The sequence below is a fragment of the Lepidochelys kempii genome, chromosome 3, assembly GCF_965140285.1.
Source record: "Lepidochelys kempii isolate rLepKem1 chromosome 3, rLepKem1.hap1, whole genome shotgun sequence".
Classification (NCBI taxonomy): domain Eukaryota; kingdom Metazoa; phylum Chordata; order Testudines; family Cheloniidae; genus Lepidochelys; species Lepidochelys kempii.
The window spans coordinates 41,646,808-41,667,052 of NC_136382.1; the positions used below are offsets into that span (position 1 = coordinate 41,646,808).

General features: G+C 41.5%; 1 protein-coding gene across 9 annotated transcripts in view; it reads left to right on the forward strand.

The window, feature by feature from the left end:
- ARHGEF10 (Rho guanine nucleotide exchange factor 10) overlaps positions 1-20,245 on the forward strand; it is a 182,076-nt gene that overhangs the window by 55,446 nt on the left and 106,385 nt on the right. For all 9 annotated transcript variants that reach the window (XM_073336206.2, XM_073336205.2, XM_073336212.2 and 6 more), the window contains 5 exons: positions 13,886-14,047; positions 15,802-16,092; positions 17,211-17,277; positions 17,849-17,928; positions 20,167-20,223. In XM_073336206.2, coding sequence (XP_073192307.1) covers positions 13,886-14,047; positions 15,802-16,092; positions 17,211-17,277; positions 17,849-17,928; positions 20,167-20,223 — 657 coding nt within the window. The remainder of the gene's footprint in view (positions 1-13,885; positions 14,048-15,801; positions 16,093-17,210; positions 17,278-17,848; positions 17,929-20,166; positions 20,224-20,245) is intronic.

Below are 20,245 nucleotides of genomic sequence, written 5' to 3' on the forward strand. Positions count from 1 at the left end.
GTCCCAATTTGCTCCTTTTCCTCCAGTTCCTTGTCAGAGCTCAGTTTCTGCCCAGCCCCTACTCCCAGTCTCCTTGCTGAATCCATCTCAGTCTCCCATTGTAAACATCCATTCATGCTTTTATGTCCTCACACCAATTTCAGTCTCACCAGACTCCTTGTCCCAATCTACTCCTTTTCCTCCATCTGTCCCTGGGTAGGGTTTCCAACCCTCCCGGTTTTACCGGCAGTCTACCGGAATCACATGCTATCTCCCAGAGGCTACTGCAGCCAGACCAGGAGATTTTTGGCACCGACAGTCTGGCGGCACAGCGGGGAGAGCCAGCACATCTCTCTGGATCCTAGGGGGGCACAGGGGGTCTCTGTGCTGCCCCCCCCAAGTGCTGACTCCGCAGCTCCCATTGGCCGGGAAGTGTGGCCAATGGGTGCTGCGGGGGCGATGCTTGCAGTTAGGGGCAGCGGCGCACAGAGATCCCCTTTACCCTCTCCCCTGTCTAGGAGCTGCTGCCAGAGGGATGTGCTGGTTGCTTTTGGGTGCTGCCCAAGGTAAGCACTGCCCCCCTCACCTCCTCCTGCACCCCAACTCCCTCCCAGAGCCCACACCCCCTCCTACACCGCAATCCCCTGCCCCAGCCCACACTCTGCACTCCCTCCTGCACCGCAAACTCCTGCTTCAGCCTGGTGAAAGTGAGTGAGGGTGGGGAAGAGTGAGGGAGGGGGGATGGAGTGCAGGGTGGGGCCTCAGAGAAGGGGCAGGATGGGGGTGTGGCCTTGGGTGGGGAAGGGAGCAGGGCAAGGGTGTTTAGGTTTGTGCAATTAGACAGCTGGCAATCCTATGCCTGGGAGGCAGCGGGGGGTGGGGTTCAACAGGAACGCAGGAGAGACAAACTTTGCTCTCAGTTCCAGTGCCTTGCCCTCAGCAACAATGATGAGGGAAGTCCAGCTTTGTCCCGGTATCTCTGGGCTGGAGCGAGCATGCTCAGTCACTCTGTGGAGATGGCACATGTGCAGTCTGGTGACACACAGGAGCTGTGAGAGGAGGGAGCATGCTCAGTCACTCTGGGGATGGAATATATGCTGTCTGGTTAGCACTAAGAGCATGTGCAAACTAGAATTTTTCAGAAGCTTGTAACTTGGCCAAATTGGGGTGGATTTTCACAGGAACATCAAAAAACTCATCCCTGACACAATGGCCACCCGGCACTGCCAATTTTCAAGTCCCTGCTCCACTTGGGGATGTTAGAGCTTTTTGAAGAAAGAGTCACCAGAATTTTATAACATCGGCAGAACAACATATTTTTCCCTGGCCTTGTTTTTGGAAATGGCTGACCTCTTTTGGCTGAAATAATAATTAAAAAAAAAAAAAGCAGTCTGAGTGCTGTTCGTATATCAAAAGCAATGTGTGGGAGGGACACTTGCCTAGAACTGCAATTGGCTATGGGTGTGGGGAAAGAGACAACATTGATCAAAATTTTGCTCTGTTACTTCACTGTAACTACTTCTCATGTGGCTGAGAGCAATATTTCCCCAGTGCTGCTTGATTGATGCCTGCCCTTTCAATGCCCAGTTCCATTTTCTTGTGCTCCTCCCTGCCACTGCACACCTATGTAAGAACTAGACAGAATCTGACCCTTTATAGTAATGGTCTGAGAAAGCCAGTAAGTCAGTAAACACTTTCTCTGCTCTTTCTCAGAAGAGGGACAATGAAGTCATCTCTGGCATAGTCCCAGGCTAAGTAACATGCAGGAGATCATGATTCCTGCTGGTTTCCTTTGATTCAGCTTGGTGAATTGGCAAACATCACAATTTTTATGGTAGCTAAATGCATTCCTGGCCAGTAAACATATTAATGTACTTGGTTATTCAACTTTTCATTATATCCATAAGTAGATGATCATGAAAATATTTAAGGAGATTGACTTGAAGGAAACTTGGCACACAGCATTTCAAATATTTGAATAATCCAAAAGGTTTTCATGAAAAAGAAAGAGAAATATATTGGGCAAAAGGCAGGCTGGAATAAGCATCTGCAGCTCCCATGGCAGTCTCTAGGCTAGATTCAGCAATGAAGAACAAAAGCCATGCAAGTACAACTGTCCCCCAAACAAGTATGAATTTTTCAAGACCATTTGCACAAAAAAAAAAAAAAATTTCTGTCAGAAAATCTGAATTTGGTAAATTTCTGCTAGCTCTAAATGTAAGCTACTTCTATCTTGCGTGTAAGTGACAAAGAAAACTTGTGCTGATTTGGCATTCGGTGGGTGTGCAAAACAAGTATAAGCTACACACCTGAGAGGTAAAAAAGGTTGGGTGTACAAGAAGAAGATTGATGAGCGCAACTTATTCATTTTGCACTCCCACTATCCTCCAAATAGGTCTCAGTTATGCTTGTGTCTTGTATGTCCTTTTACACCCGTTGCCTGATCAATTTACGCCTGGGGGATATCACTACACCACTATTTTGTTCACCATTGTTCTCGCCCTGTGGTGGGCAATCTACAGTTTATCATCCACTTTTGGCAATGTAGTCGTATTGACTGGGTTCCAGTAGATTTATATCAAAGTGGATGTAACTTACTATTGTAGAACACAAATGCACCACTTGGAATTGGGCCCCATTGTACTAGGTGCTGTGCAACTGTATAGGGCATGGTCCCTGCCTTGAAAAGCTTATTATCTAATTTCAAAAAAAGGCTGCACTATGTAAAGGTAAGGAGCAATAGGAGGGAAATGGGTAGGGAGGATGAGGGTGACAGTAATAAGATAATGTGTTTGAATAGACCAGCAAAGTGCACAGACTTCTTAGTGCTGAATCATTTTAAAGTCTTATAAAATTACTAGGGCTATTTATTAATCGCAATTAACTCACACGATCAACTAAAAAAATATTAATTGCTATTAAAAAATTTTATTGCAATTAATCACCGTTTTAATTGCATTGTTAAACAATAGAATACCAAGTGAAATTTATTAAATATTTTGGATGTTTTTCTACATTTTCAAATATATTGATTTCAATTACAGCACAGAATACAAAGTTTACACTGCTCACTTTATATTATTATTTTTATTACAAATATTTGCACTGTAAAAATGATAAACAAAGGAGACAGTATTTTTCAATTCACCTCATACAAGTACTATAGTGCAATCTCTTTATTGTGAAAGTGTAACTTACAAATGTAGATATTTTTGTTACATAACTGCACTCAAAAACAAAACCATGCAAAATTTTAGAGTCTGCAAGTCCATTCAGTCCTACTTCTCATTCAGGCAATCACTAAAACAAACAACTTTTGTTTACATTTTTGGGAGATAATGCTGCCCACTTCTTATTTACAATGTCACCAGAAAGTGAGAACAGGCATTCACATAGGACTTTTGTAGCCAGCATTGCAAGGTATTTACATGCCAGATATGCTAACCATTCATGCTTCGGCCACCATTCCAGAGGACATGTTTCCATGATGATAATGCTTGTTAAAAAAAAAAAAAATGCGTTAATTAAATTTGTGACTGAACTCCTTGGGGGAGAATTGTATGTCTCCTGCTCTGTATTTTACCCGCATTCTGCCATATGTTTCATGTTATAGCAGTCTCAGATGATGACTCAGCAAATGTTCATTTTAAGAACACTTTCGCTGCAGATTTGACAAAACGCAAAGAAGGTACCAATGTGAGATTTCTAAAGATAGCTACAGCACTCAATCCAAGGTTTAAGAATCAGAAGTGCCTTCCAAAATCTGATGGGGACGGGGTGCGGAGCATGCTTTCAGAAGTCTTAAAAGGGCAGCATTCCAATGTGGATGACATTCCTTTTGTTTTTTACAGTCCAAATATTTATAATAAAAAATAAATATAAAGTGAGAACTGTACACTTCGTATTCTGTAAAAAGAAAAGGAGTACTTGTGGCACCTTAGAGACTAACCAATTTATTTGAGCATGAGCTTTCGTGAGCTACAGCTCACTTCGTCGGATGCATACCGTGGAAACTGCAGCAGACTTTATATATACCCAGAGAATATGAAACAATACCTCCTCCCACCCCACTGTCCTGCTGGTAATAGCTTATCTAAAGTGATCATCAGGTGGGCCATTTCCAGCACAAGCTATTACCAGCAGGACAGTGGGGTGGGAGGAGGTATTGTTTCATATTCTCTGGGTATATATAAAGTCTGCTGCAGTTTCCACGGTATGCATCCGACGAAGTGAGCTGTAGCTCACGAAAGCTTATGCTCAAATAAATTGGTTAGTCTCTAAGGTGCCACAAGTACTCCTTTTCTTTTTGCGAATACAGACTAACACGGCTGTTACTCTGAAACCTTCGTATTCTGTGTTATAATTGAAATCAATGTATTTGAAAATGTAGAAAAACATCCAAAAAGATTTAAATAAATGGTATTCTGTTATTGTTTAACAGTGCGATTAATCACGATTAATATTTTAGCAGTGCAGTTTATTGTGATGAATTTTTTAATCGCTTGAGAGCCCTAAAAATTACCATCATAAAAATATTCTGGGAAAACATCACCACCTGTGCTCCCTGTCTGTCCCCCAACAAGAAAAAGGAATCCTGAGTTCACTTTACATACCCTATTATCTTTATATTTGTTGTATGTAGTTTAAGAAAATTCAGAATTACTGAATGGGCATGGTACCAACTGGCAGCACAGCCAAAAGGAGACCATTAAAGTTCATGTTAAATTTAGCTACTCACAACCAAGTCTCTATAAACATACTCTGTTTATTTCTGAGGCCTGTTCTGAAGAAAGTAACTTCATTAAATAATATATTGCACAAAACTTTTCATAATTATAACTAATTATAATAATATAGACATAACTAATGTGTGTCATGTTAATAATTATAAGATAATATAACATTCCTTCATTTATCCTGCAATTCGTATGTTCATACATGTACATAACATATAAAGGGACACAGGTCACATTTGGAACGACATGTTTGGAAACAAAATATGCTTTTGCACCAGACAAATAGAAATGTCTTCATAATATTTTCAGACTTCAAATGGAAATAGTTTTTAAACAAATAAACATTTCCTAACTGTATTTGTAAGTGTAGAATTGTGCTAGCACAATTCTACACTTAAAAGTTAAACTGATTAGTCTATTTTTGTTCGTCAGGCTCAGAAAAATGTATGAAGTACACATAAAGTTAGTTTCTTCCCCCTCCCCCCCCACTAACTTTTAATAATCTAAGGTGGTGGTTGTCACACAGGGAAGGAAATTTTATACTGATGCCATATTATTAACTATGAGCATTCCAAAATCATGAATCAGGCCCTAAATCATCATGAAATTGGCTTAAGAATCACTAAATTTAAAATAAAATATTTTGGGTCTTTTTATTTGTCTTGTGGTTATTTAGCTTCTGGGATCCCATTTTCAAGCTCTTCTCTGCAACCACAAAGGCTAAAAATCTACTTTCTTTAAAAGAAAGCTGAGGGTCTCACCTCTTCACAAGCTCTCAGGAGCTGGGGCTTTCTGAAATGCACTAAGTATTGCAAGAGAATTGACAGTACTGTACTGCCAGATTTGATTCAGGATTGAATCTGGTTTCTGCCTTCATAAACCCTTGCAGAGCATCCTGGTGGCCTGTTTGTTTGTGTGTAGAGGATTATTGCAGCAGAAAAAATTGGCATAACTGGCATGATAAGAGGAGCCAGGATGGCTGAGGGATTTGCTGAGTCAGTACATTTCCCCCAGTGGAAGAATGTCTTTGGAGCCTTGTTTCTAACAAAAAGAAAAGGAGTACTTGTGGCACCTTAGAGACTAACCAATTTATTTGAGCATAAGCTTTCGTGAGCTACAGCTCACTTCATCGGATGCATACCCGATGTTTCTAACAAAGTTAATTTCCTTGGCAGAAAATCCCAAGAGAGAGCAGCAGCAGTACAACTGCCTGCCGTCCCTTGGAGTAGATTTTCCACTAGGGAGAAGGGGGCAGGGATGATTTCCCTTCATAGATTTCAATTTAGCATTTTCTTTAACTAGATGGTGTCCCTTCAATACAGTGCATTAAGATGAAATAGGCTTTGGGTGCAAAGTCTGGACCTGGAAATGAACTCTTCCAAAGTTTGGGAGTGTCTTGTGGCTGGAGATTTAGTGTGATCTATCATAGGCACACCGGCTACAACATTTGTATCTGAACTTCCTTTAAGTTTGTGGCTATTCAGATCCAGAGCTTGAATTTATCACTAACTGATCTATTTGTAAACAGGTATGTTGGCAACTTCTAGATTGCCTGAGTGTCCAAACAAGTTTAAGCAATATCAGTCAGAACAATCCAATACAATTCCACTGATAAAATTATAAAATAATTAAATGGACAGGATTATGAAAAGAGTGACACTGCCCTACTTGGGCAAATTCTTCCTACTTAATAAACAGAGATCTATGTCCAAAGTTTGAAGAAAACAAATTTCTTTGCTAAAGATTATGATGACTAATTTTGTGTCTTGTTATTGCACGTTAGGAAAAGAAAGGATCAGTGTATGATGGAATATCCTTGGGCCTGAGTCTTCCTTTCCTTTTACTATTACTATTATCTGTTTTACAGTAGCATTTACAGTAGCATCTAGAGACCTTCACCAAGATAAGGACCCCGTTGTGTTCCAAAGAGCTTACAACCTATAGACACAAGACAGAAAAGAACTACTATTACCTTCATTTTGCAGATGAGGAACTGTGACAAAATGAGTTTAAGTGACTTGCTCATGTCACACCAGAAGCTTGTGGCAGAGCCTGAAAATAAACCTAGATCTCCTGAGTCCCAGTCTAGTGCATAAGACTATTAGTTTTCTCTGGATAGGGTAAACCATATGTAACTCCACTGAAGTGGTTAAAACTGGTGTAAGTTAGAGGGTTCTCTCACTGTCTTTCTGGTATAGGTAGTGTTGTAGCCATGTTGGTCCCAGGATATTAGAGACACAAAGTGGGTGAGGTAATATCTTTTATTGGGCCAACTTCTGCTTAGTGAGAGAGAGACAAACTTTCAGGCTTACACAGAGCTCTACTTTAGGTCTGTGTAAGCTCAAAAGCTTGTCTCTCTCAACTCAGAAGTTGGTCCTTCTCTGTCTATTTGATGAAGACTGCTGGGTAGTGGCCTTTGCTTAGCTCACAAGCACACAGCCACAAATAATTTTTTTCTTAAATAGTTTTAATCAAATTGAAACAATTATAAGAATACTTATTTTCAAAACCATATAAAGGTCAGATGTGCTTTCTGTATAAATATAATTATGGGGTTCTACGTTGTGCTATAATATGGGTTTTTATGTTTCAAGTGAAACAATGTGCCCTCAGGATTAAAAGATTCAAAGGAGTAACATTTTTATTACTTATTAGATTCGAGGGATCAATGAAGGTTTAAATGAAGATTTAATTAGCTTAAAGCTATTCATGTTCATACAGAAGAAAGGAAGGAATGTGGCAGTGCCATAAGATAGAATCTAGTTTTAAAATTTTCCTGAAGGAGAATCACTGGTCCACAGATTTAGTGTTTCTAAAATGTGTGTAATATTGTAAGGAGTGTTCTCTCTTTATTTCGCCCCATCACTGGACTGGTGTGGGTGGGAGAGCTTCAACTGTCGGTGCTCTTCAAGTTCTGTGCAGAGGTCATTTCAGAAATGTGGTATGGGGCAATCGATCTATTTAAAAAGCAGGGGCTGCTGTAAAAATTGTGGTTGGACTTTTCAAAAGTGCCTAAGTAAGTTAGAAACAGAAGTCCCATTGAAAGTCAATGAGACTTATTCTTCTAACTCACTAAGGCTCTTTTGAACACACTCCTCTGATTGGGTCATAATCTTTACTTATATCGTTTTCAGTCCCTCACCCTGTTTCTCCTTCCACTTCGCAATGTCTCAGATAAATTTTCTGGAGATGGCAGTTCTTGTCAGTTCTGGGCTACATTCACAGACAAAGGAGGTACATCACTGTAAAACTGGTGTGATGGAATAGTGCATTAAACCTATTGTTTCCAGATGAATACATCTAATCTTATCTGTTTTCTGCCTTCTTTTTTCTGCTTCTCTTTTCGTCTTCAGTGGGCCAGATTTTCCACTGCCTGGCTCCATGTGTCACCATTTACCCTTGTGTAAAGTAGGTGTATAGTGCTACCAAATCAGAATTCTCTACTTATCGGCGGGAAAGGGGGGACAGTGGTACCATGGCCCTGAGCTCAAGCCCTCTCAAAACATCTGTAACAGCTGTGTAAATAAAGAAATGGGAGGGGTAGGGTCACAAGACACATGATATTCCAGGGCCCCAAAGTTCTCTTCATGGGCCTGATCCACTCACACTTCTGCTAGTGTTTTACACAACATTGTTCAGGTATAAATGGCTACACAAGGTGCAAGACAGGAGAATCAGACTGAGATCATCAGGACCAGCAGTTAGATGCATAGCTCAGCAAGAGGTTTGATGGAGATCGGCAGGATAGGCAGCAATGTATATTAAGAGCTGTGGTGTGGCCAGTGGGTTATCAGCTGTACTTATCCACTGACATGACGCCTTCATACACACACAAAAAAGTTTACTCAGACTTTGCACAGGAGTTGAGATTTGAGTTTTCCAATAGCAAGTAAAGCATCTGAAAAAATTGAAAACCATTTTTTCCCCTCCCATGATCTGATAACTCAAAAATGATCACCTAGGCCTAATCCAAAGCCCACTGAAGTCAGTGAAAGCCTTTCTATTGCCTCCAATGTGCACTGGATCAGCCTTGTAGAATTTTATCAATTTGGGGGGTGGGGAAATCACATTGGGACAAATACAAATATGTAAAGGTTCAGCCCCAAAGGTAGCTTTTTACAGTATATAAGCACATGAGTAAAATGGCTTGAAATTAAGTGTCCTGTTGCCTCCACCATAAGATGTGATAGTAAGAAGGCAACTTATACATTTTTGTTCGTTTAAAAAAATGAGTCAACTTTTCCCCTCTAGAGAAGGACTGTGTGAAAGGTCTTGTTATTGTTGTATAATCATAAAATATGCTGTCTCAGCCTGAAGAAACTGAAGCTCTGGCAAGAATGTTTATAACCATGACAATCTTAAACAGTCAAGAGCTGTGAATTGTGTGGGTTTTATCATAAGGATATTGAGCATGTCCTAGCTGGTGAAGATGGTGATAAAATCATCACAACTCAGGAGATTTAATAAGCCCTGCAGGAGTTTGCTTTTACCTCCTATTACCTCAAGAAAAAAATGGTAAATTTTACTTCTCTTACACACTTAGTATGTTAGTGAAAAATATGTACTTTAAAAATATATTATGGAATGTGTCATCCTGCTGCTGTGGAAAAGCGTGGGGGAGGCAGAGTGTGTGTGTGGGAACAGGGCAAAAATCCACTCGTTATTACCTCCATCTCATGGGGGTTTCTGGCAGTTTTCTCCTCAGGAGGAATGGGGCTTGGAATGGGGTGTTATGGCAGGCACAGAGTGGAAAGGGGTAAGGTGTGTCTCAACCCTTTGTATCCTGGTGACCCACAAAAAAGAGAGATTGGTGGAAGCAGGTACCACTGCTTGAGCAGGTTTCCTCTTTCTGCTGCTGTGTCCACCATTTCCCTGGCACAATGGCTCCAGTAGGAGCTGAGGCTGCCATTGACTAAGTTCTCTGAACTCAGGCAGTAAGAGCAACAGTGGGGGCTTTACTGTGGCAGAATTAAAACTTAATGGGGTATCCAGGATGCTGCTGTCACACATGGATAGTGACACAGACAGCAGCTGGGTCCCAGTTCCTGCCACATAAACCCTGCTGAGACTGGTCTCTGCCAAGAAGATAGAAGGGCCAATGGGGGAAACACCTCCTCCTTCTGCACTTCATCCCTCCCAGATTTTCATGGACAGAGTCAAGGAGCTCTCCCTGTCTGGTTGGTCGCAGGAGAGGTAATTACATTGACTCAGCTGTAACTTTTACAAAGATCAGGATTTAGAAAAGCGGGGTGCGGTTGACCTACAGGTTTGCTGACAGAATTGAGAGCATTTCACATTAGGTCACTTGCTCAAAGCCAGCTCAGGCTGGTACTGAGCACAACTCAATACCATCTGATAGATATTTGATGGCCTGTGTGAAGAGAGTTTCTGCTATTGTCACACTGGCACTAACTGGTGCTGTTATTGGCAGTTTCAGCAGAGAAACCAAAGTTTGAGTGGGCAGATCTAAAATTAACATGGCACACATTAAATGGATTAAAAACTGAATAACTGATAGGTCTTAAAATGTAAATGGGGAACCATTATTGAGTGGGTGCGTTTTCAGTGGACTCTGTATGCTATTTAACATTTTATCAATGACCTACAAGAAAACATAAAGTCAACACTGATGAAGTTTGCAGATAACACAACAATTGGCGGGAGTGCTAAATAATGAAGAGAACAGATCATGGTACACAGCTATCTGGATCACTTGGTAAATTGGAGCAAGCAAACAATATGTATTTTAATATGGCTAATGTAAATATATATACCTAGAAACAAAGAATGTAGGTCATATTTACAGGATTGAGACTATTCTGGGAAGCAATGAGTTTGAAAAAGATCCACCACACACCCCAAAATAATTAGCTGAACATGAGCTTTCACTGTGATGATGTGGACAGAAGAGCTAATGTGATCTGGGATGCATAAAGAGGGGAATCTTGAGTAGGACTAGAGAAGTTGTTTTACCTCTGTAGAATCTAGCCAGTGGTATGACCATTGCTGGACTACTGTGTCCAGTTCTGGTATCCACAATTCAAGAAAGATGTTGATAAATTGGAGAGATTTCAGAGAAAAGCCACAAGAATGATTAAAGGATTGGAAAACATGCCTTGGATTGATAGGTTTCAGAGTAACAGCCGTGTTAGTCTGTATTTGCAAAAGAAAAGGAGTACTTGTGGCACCTTAGAGACTAACCAATTTATTTGAGCATAAGCTTTCGTGAGCTACAGCTCACTTCATCGGATGCATACTGTGGAAACTGCAGAAGACATTATATACACAGAGACCATGAAACAATACCTCCTCCCACCCCACTCTCCTGCTGGTAATAGCTTATCTAAAGTGATCACTCTCCTTACAATGTATATGATAATCAAGTTGGGCCATTTCCAGACAAATCCAGGTTTTCTCACCCTCCGCCCCCCCCCCCCCCCCCACAAACTCACTCTCCTGCTGGTAATAGCCCATTCAAAGTGACCATTCTCTTTACAATGTGTATGATAATCAAGGTGGGCCATTTCCAGCACAATAATGTCACGGCTAACCTGGTGGCTGAACTTTGTGACTTTGTCCTTACCCATAACTATTTTACATTTGGGGACAATGTATACCTTCAGATCAGCGGCACTGCTATGGGTACCCGCATGGCCCCACAGTATGCCAACATTTTTATGGCTGATTTAGAACAACGCTTCCTCAGCTCTTGTCCCCTAATGCCCCTACTCTATTTGCGCTATATTGATGACATCTTCATCATCTGGACCCATGGAAAAGAAGCCCTTGAGGAATTCCACCATGATTTCAACAATTTCCATCCCACCATCAACCTCAGCCTGGACCAGTCCACACAAGAGATCCACTTCCTGGACACTACAGTGCTAATAAACAATGGTCACATAAACACCACCCTATACCGGAAACCTACTGACCGCTATTCCTACCTACATGCCTCCAGCTTTCAACCAGACCACACCACACCATCCATTGTCTACAGCCAAGCTCTGCGATACAACCGCATTTGCTCCAACCCCTCAGACAGAGACAAACACCTACAAGATCTCTATCAAGCATTCTTACAACTACAGTACCCACCTGCGGAAGTGAAGAAACAGATTGGTAGAGCCAGAAGAGTTCCCAGAAGTCACCTACTACAGGACAGGCCTAACAAAGAAAATAACAGAACGCCACTAGCCATCACCTTCAGCCCCCAACTAAAACCTCTCCAATGCATTATTAAGGATCTACAACCTATCCTGAAGGATGACCCAACACTCTCACAAATCTTGGGAGACAGTCCAGTCCTTGCCTACAGACAGCCCCCCAACCTGAAGCAAATACTCACCAACAACCACATACCACACAACAGAACCACTAACCCAGGAACCTATCCTTGCAACAAAGCCCGTTGCCAACTGTGCCCACATATCTATTCAGGGGACACCATCACAGGGCCTAATAACATCAGCCAAACTATCAGAGGCTCGTTCACCTGCACATCCACCAATGTGATATATGCCATCATGTGCCAGCAATGCCCCTCTGCCATGTACATTGGTCAAACTGGACAGTCTCTACGTAAAAGAATAAATGGACACAAATCAGATGTCAAGAATTATAACATTCATAAACCAGTCGGAGAACACTTCAATCTCTCTGGTCATGCAATTACAGACATGAAGGTCGCTATCTTATAACAAAAAAACTTCAAATCCAGACTCCAGCGAGAAACTGCTGAATTGGAATTCATTTGCAAATTGGATACTATTAATTTAGGCTTAAATAGAGACTGGGAGTGGCTAAATCATTATGCAAGGTAGCCTATTTCCCCTTGTTTTTTCCTACTCCCCCCCACCCCCGCCCCAGACGTTCTGGTTAAACTTGGATTTATGCTGGAAATGGCCCACCTTGATTATCATACATATTGTAAGGAGAGTGGTCAGTTTGGATGAGCTATTACCAGCAGGAGAGTGAGTTTGTGTGTTTGTGTGTGTGTGTGTGTGGGGGGGTGAGAAAACCTGGATTTGTGCTGGAAATGGCCCAACTTGATTATCATGCACATTGTAGAGAGAGTGGTCACTTTGGATGAGCTATTACCAGCAGGAGAGTGAGTTTGTGTGTGTATGGGGGTAGGGGGTGGGGTGAGAAAACCTGGATTTGTGCTGGAAATGGCCCACCTTGATTACAATGCACATTGTAGGGAAAGTGGTCACTTTGGATAAGCTATTACCAGCAGGAGAGTGGGGTGGGAGGAGGTATTGTTTCATGGTCTCTGTGTATATAATGTCTTCTGCAGTTTCCGCAGTATGCATCCGATGAAGTGAGCTGTAGCTCACAAAAGCTTATGCTCAAATAAGTTGGTTAGTCTCTAAGGTGCCACAAGTACTCCTTTTCTTCTTGGAATGATAGACTCTATGAGCTCAATCTATTTAGCTTAACAAAGAGAAGGTTAAGGGGTGACTTGATCCTGTCTGTAGGTATCTATATGGGGAACAAATATTTAATAATGAGCTGTTCAATCTATCAGAGAAAGGTATAGCACAATTTGATGTTAGTTGTGGAAGTTGAAGCTAGACAAATTCAGACTCGAAATAAGGCATAATTTTTTAGCAGTTTTGAGTAATTAATCATTGGAACAATTTGCCAAGGGTCATGGTAGATTTTTCCGTCACTAACAATTTTTAAAGTAAGATTTTTGGAAGTTCTTCTAAAAGCTGTGCTCTAGGAATTATTTTGGGGAAGTTGTATGGCCTGCGTTATACAGGAGGTCAAATGATCACAATGATTCCTTCTGGCTTTGGACTTTGTGAATCTATAAGGAGAGAAGGGGCTTACGTCACAAAGTTTAGATTTGGATCTGGATTCAGATCTGAATTTTTTCAAAGTTTTCAGAGGAAGCTGTTGAAGTTTATTCATAACAAGTGTTCTGGTTCTGGCTGGTCTCTATTAAAAATAGAAACATGTTGTGTTATATATGTATTTACGTGGCATGGTTTACATTAAAAAGATTACTAAGAACTTCATGATCTTAGAAATATATCAAGGAGCACTGTTTTGTCCTAGAGAGCCTAAAATTCTAGGACCTAATTCTGCAACCCCTATTCACAACAGTGAGCCCTTACTCATCTCATTAAATCATTAATAAAAAATGGTTCCTCTCTGCTCAGTTCTAGAAAATGAATTAAAAGGCAGTGATGAAGAGGAGGAAGAAGGGGAACAATTCGATTTTGATAGTGGCGATGAAATACCAGAAGCAGACAGACAAGCACTTGTGCCACCTGCTTCAGACTCTGGGATTAACGTAGAACACGAAGACACTAACTCCACAGGTGAGCCTTTGTGTCCAGTAGGCCAGGGCAGTACTGCTCAGGTAAGAATCAAGCCCCATGTTCATCAGATGCTTTTCATGCTGACAGAATTGCTGTAGGTCACAAAGATATTTCCATAGACCGAATGTGAAAGTGATTTATTTTACCTCAAATACTTTAGTTCCTTGTGGACTTAACAAGGAGAAAGGGTAGGTATTGTCCCTGACTGGATTCTTATTCCCCTGCTGCACCTCACCTAGGAACTGGTTTCCTCATCCCTATCTTGTGCAGGCATCTGCTGTCACGGTAGGGTCTTTGTTACAGTGATTATCTGTGGGTATCCCTAGGGAAGCCTCATGGGGTGTGTCTGCACAGTCTGCAGAAGTGAGCCTCCCCGCGGGGCTCACACTAGCCCTCTAAAAATAGCTGTGCAGACAGTGCTTTGAAGATGTGGCTCAGGCTCTGAAGGCTAGAGAGTGGGGTGGGCTTGAGAGCCTGAGCCACTTCAAGGCGCTGTTTACACGGCTATTTTTAGAGCGCTAGCGTGATCCCCACAGACCAGATCTGACGACCTGGGCTGTGAAGACGTAACTAGTGGCAACTTGGCAGCAGGGGGGCATGCTTCACTCAGCTTGGGCAACCTGGTTGGTGGCATTGAGTGGATGTGCTCTTAAAAATAAATGGAGCATATTTTTGTCCCATACATGAAAACAAACCTTCTTTCTTTGACCATTAGGAGCTGTGGACCTGTGTGTCTGTTAAGAGCATTCACCATGTCCATCCACTCTTAGACATGATCTAACCACCAGGCTACAGAATCACTCACTTAGGAGGTGGGAGAACCAGGATCCCATCCTCCCTGCTCCAATCACTCTTTCATTATTTGTCCGAACTGAAAGGAACATCTTCAACAGGAGAGATTGAGGGAGCTCTGCATCAGACTATCTCATCGCCCCATGGTTAGGACACTCACCTGAGAGGTGGCAGAGCTCTGTTCAAATCTGTTCTCCTTGTCAGGTGGAGGGGGGACTTGAACCAGAAGTCTCCCCCCATCCCAGGTGAGTACCCTAACCACTGGGCTAAAAGGTACAAGGGACATCCCTCCCGCCCAGTGTGTGTCAGTTCGCCATCTATAAATTGGGGATAATAGCATGGTCACAATTCACAGGGGTGCTGTGAGAATAAATACTTTAAAGATTCTAAGGTGCTCGGATATTCCAGTGGCAGAAGCCATATAAATACTAGTTACTCTTTAGTGCAATATACATTTGAGCTTGGAAAAGAGATGACTAAGGAGGGATATGACTGAGGTCTACACAATCATGACTGTTGTGGAGAAAATAAATAAGGAAGTGTTATTTACTCCTCATAACACAAGAGCTTGGGATCACGAAATGAAATTAATAGGCAACAGGTTTAAACAAAAGGAAGTATTTTTTCACACAGTGCACAGTCAACCTGTGGAACTCCTTGCCAGAGGATGTTTTGAAGGCCAAGACTATACAGGGTTTAAAAAAAAACTAGATAAGTTAATGGAGGATATGTCCATCAATGGCTATTAGCCAGGATGGGCAGGGATGGTGCTCCTAGCCTCTGTTTGCCAGAAGCTGGGAATGGGCAACAGGGGATGGATCAATTGATGATTACCTCTGGAGCATCTGACATTGGCCACTGTCTGGGCTCGATGGATCTTTGGTCTGAACCAGTATAGCCATTCTTATGTTCTTATATTCTTATGTGATAAATGAAAGCTTATGCTTCTTTTATTTGTCAAGGGGATGACAACATAGGTAGAACTGAGAAAATACAAACAACAGAATCCCGTGCAGAGGGCGCTCCAACAAAAGTAAACCCGTATTCAGTCATAAATATTTCACCAATCCAAGAAAAGGATCATTCCTCCTCACCAGAACCCAATCCTCAAGATGAAAATGCAAGCCCTAACTTGTCTGGTGGATATTCTGTTCCCGTGCCCTGTGGCTATGCTGTACCATCCAATTTACCACTGATGCTGCCGGCATACTCCAGTCCTGTCATAATACGCAGTGTTTCTGTGGATGAAGAAGGTACACTATCTCTTGAATTTACTTTCTCTCAGGTACTGACCTAGTTTAATTTCAGTGAACCATATTGTCTTCTCCGTTTTTATGTAGCACTCTTCCTTGAAATCTGTGGGGAACTCTGTAACAATTGAAAATCATCTCCATCACAGAGTACACAGCTGAACTTCGCTGCCAGTCATCTGAGAAAGATTTTTGTTTATTAAAGAGAAAGAAAATCCATGAAGGACTCTGTATTATTAGGAATGGGCCATTTAAGAAAACACTATTCAAGTGGGATTAGTTCACTTCAAAGCAAGCGAGCAAACACACAATTTTTTTAAACAAAAAATCCTTCTACGTAGTAAGTTTCTTTAAATCAGTGGTTCTCAGCTATTAGTCAGTGGAGCAAGGACATGAAATTGGGTCTCCCAGGTGAGTACCCTGACCACCAGAGTCACTTATTTTCTCTCTGAATAGTTTCACCTGGAGAGATTGAGAGAGACCCATAACAGATTATTTGATAGGCTAGAGCAAAGTGGGAGACCAAAGTTCACATCTCTTCTCTACCTCAGGTAGTGGCGGGGCGGAACTAAACCCTGATCTGCCTCATCCCAGGAGACTGCCTTACCACTGGACTAAAAGCCATTTTGTACATTTATGAAGTGTCCAGAATCAAAACAAAGCAGTTCATTTTGGTTGAATGAAACATTTTGTCTGACTCGAAACAAACTAGTTGTCAATTATTTTTCAGTTCATCCACATTTTTCTAAATTTTCAGACTTAGTTTCACCTGAAGCAATTTTTTTAAAGATTTTTTTTTTTTTGGAACTGCTAGCAAACTGAAAAACCTGTCATTCATCCAGCTCTAGGTTCTGTTAACAACTCTGCCACTGACTTGCTGTGCCCCTGTGCCTTAGTATCCCCATTGCCAAAATGGATATAACCAACATGAAGAAGCTTAATTATTTTTGAGAGGTGTTCATAAACCACATTGAGATCTGTAGATGAAGGGCATTTTATAAGAGCAGATGATAATTAATAGTAGCAGTATTGTTAATTATTTAAGTTAGAAGCTAATGTGAACCAAAAAAATGTTTTAGTCCTAGCATTCTGGTAACTCTGCTTTCTTCTACTCTTTTTAGTGGGTATGCAGTCAGTAACTGAAGATGGCAATAGTAATTCCCTGAGCTCAGAGGATCCCCCAAATAGGTAATTGGCAGCACTTATCTGTCTCCAAATCCTTAATTCATGAGATGGTTTACTGGTTACTTTTATATTTTTAGTTTTATTTTTTCTTGCCTGACATAATCATTGCTGGGTTTTTAACAACTTCAGCTTTCATTGTGCTTTGTGGTGCCAAATCATCTCTGTTTGTGTACCAGTATCAGCACTGAGTGAACTCTTGCATATAAAACCATTACAAGTGGCCCTTTGACAACTGTGAAAGAGAGAAGTTTAATTTTCTGCCTTACAGGGAGACTGCAAACACAAAGAATTTCTTTGGAAAATGATGAATAAGTGATTTATTTATTTATTTAGGCTAATATTGTCAGCAATGGGTTGCTAAAGTTAAACTCTTAATTCCATATTAAGTCACTTAGATCTTAAAAACAAAAACATAAAACTTACATATTAAGTCTGAACTATCCGACAGTTTTCTAGTATCTTTTAATTTCAGAATGAGAGGGAAAAGGTGAGTAGAACTTAGCTACTTATTGACATGGTTTAAAACTAACATTGCAATATTTTTAGTACATTTATTTTGTGGGTTTTTTTCAAGTGAAGATAACCAGGCCAGTAAAGAAGAAGATGCTCTAGCCAAATGGGTTGCAGATCCTGCAAACACATCATGGATGGAAAGTAAGTGTCAATCAGTCCCAGCAGTGTCACTGTGTCAGTAGGTGAGTCAGCTGCATCATCAGTCACAGCCTGGGAACATCTGCATTATCTTTTCCTGCATTTTTCAAACATGTTCCAGAGCTAAATAACAACAATTAAAAACCACACTTCTCCATTTTTAGTATAAGGATCAAGTTCTGTTCACAATAAGTGTTTGTTGAAGTAAGTGGAGTCATGTATCAGTAGCTGGGGAGATAATTTGGCCCCATCTGATGGATGTATATTGAGGAAGAAATTTGCTTATGACCGCTAATGATTCCAGTCCCCAGTCTTGTCTTTGGCTGCAGGCCTGTTGGCCTCCTACAGTGACAGTTACGGTATCCCACCCCTGCCTTAAAGGAGGGTACTCGTACCTTGGTAGAGTCACTTGAGGCTGAAACTGACATTACACAACTGCCCAGGTCTATTTTGCCACGTATGACAATTGGATCCATCATGGCGAGGCTGGGAGTGAAAAACTCTGGGCAGGCCAAATGAATCCCTCTATATCCTAATGTGGGAAACTGGCTCTTAGCTTGTTGAATGAGTCTGTCTCAGGGCAGGAAATTGAAAGAGGCCCTGTAGCTTAAAGAGAAAAGGAGTACTTGTGGCACCTTAGAGAAAATAAATTTATTAGTCTCTAAGGTGCCACAAGTCCTCCTTTTCTTTTTGCGGATACAGACTAACACGGCTGCTCTGAAACACTAACTAACACTCTGAAACTTATAGCTTAAAGAGGCATTCTCCCTGCCTGAGCGGTGTTACATAGCTCAGCCAGGACAAAGAGATGGTTCCCACTGGTCTGCAAATGTCCCCCACATGGAAATTAGGAGGAGTGGGGAATTACTTCATCACACCAACCTATTTCTTAGTTTACACAACATAATCATTAAATTACTTCCAGTGAGGGTCTGGGTCTTGAACAGTTATATCAGGGATTCTTGACAATGACACCAGCGCCCGCAGTTTAGCACTCATGACAACCTTACGGGTAACAGTTCTCTTGGCTTGCACAAAGGAGGAGAAAACATTTGGCCAACGAAACAGATTTCAGTTTCAAGCTCCCGAAAGGTTATAAATGAGGAGGAAAAAATTGTTAAAAAATTTGTGACAAATACCATGGATAATGTGTGTGCTAGACAGATCTAAAGTCATGGTAAAGAACGACTTTGTGTGGTCCCTGGGGATAGAGTGACTCTGTCCCAGGAAACCAAGAATCTTTTGATTTTCAGGGCCTGTTGTCCTGCCCAGACTGTTTAATGTAAGACCGTGTTTTGCCCTGATTTTTTTTAAACCTTGTAGCCTGGCCCCCTGAAAGAGCCATGGTCCAGCTTGGTCAGTGAAATTCACAGCAGGTTGGGGGAGCACATACATGCCATGTCTGTCACGTTTGCCACCCTGCTGTGGATGAAGATTGTCAGTGAGCACCCCTCCTGCCAGCCCCCCTCTCAGATGGAGTCAGATTCCAGGCAGTTCTGTAAGTGGTGAGCCTATTGGTGGCCCAGCTGTACAATTATGTCCAGCAGCTTCTGAGCCAGCTGGATTGTGTCAGGGTGTGGGGTGGAGTTGGAACTAAAAAGAGTAAGAAGGAAGATGTAGGATTGAGCGTGAATGAGACAGACAAAGAACTGAATACCTGTGGCATGGTGGGAGGGGGGGGGAGAGAACATTGTAGGGTGGTGAATGTCAGGGGGAAGTGAAGAAATGGAAGAAATAAACAAAGCTTAAAAAATAGAGAAGGATGAGTGTGGGCTGCCTTTTCCTTCCTCCCCACTCCCCTTGGCCCACCCCAGACCCTGGGACAATAGGCTATTTTTTCACCTTGTAAAATCAGATCGAGCTGCAGGGTTGAGGCTGGTGCAGGGATTTGGAATGAGAGAGTGCTGGGAGAGAGCAAGAAAGGAATCGCAGTATATACAGGGGAGCCCCCTGAGTGCACTTTGCAGCTTAACTGAAATTCCTGCCAGACACATGATCATGGCCACATGAGTCATGACCGTTATGATTAATAATATCTATAATAAATATTATTATAATACTTATACTTTATTTATGTTATTTGATTGAATAGAAGTACTGGCAAAATGCTGATATTTCTATGTAAGTGGAAAATAGGGTATGTCTCTATTATACACATATTTGCTAATAAGACCCAAGATCTTTGTTGGTCTGAGTCAAATCTGAAAAGCTTTTCTCACTGTTTTTCCTTTTTGTTATTAGACCCAGATGAAGTAATTTACGACGATGTGCCAAAAGAAGATTCAGACACTGAACCAGGTTTGAGTTTATGTGGGAACTT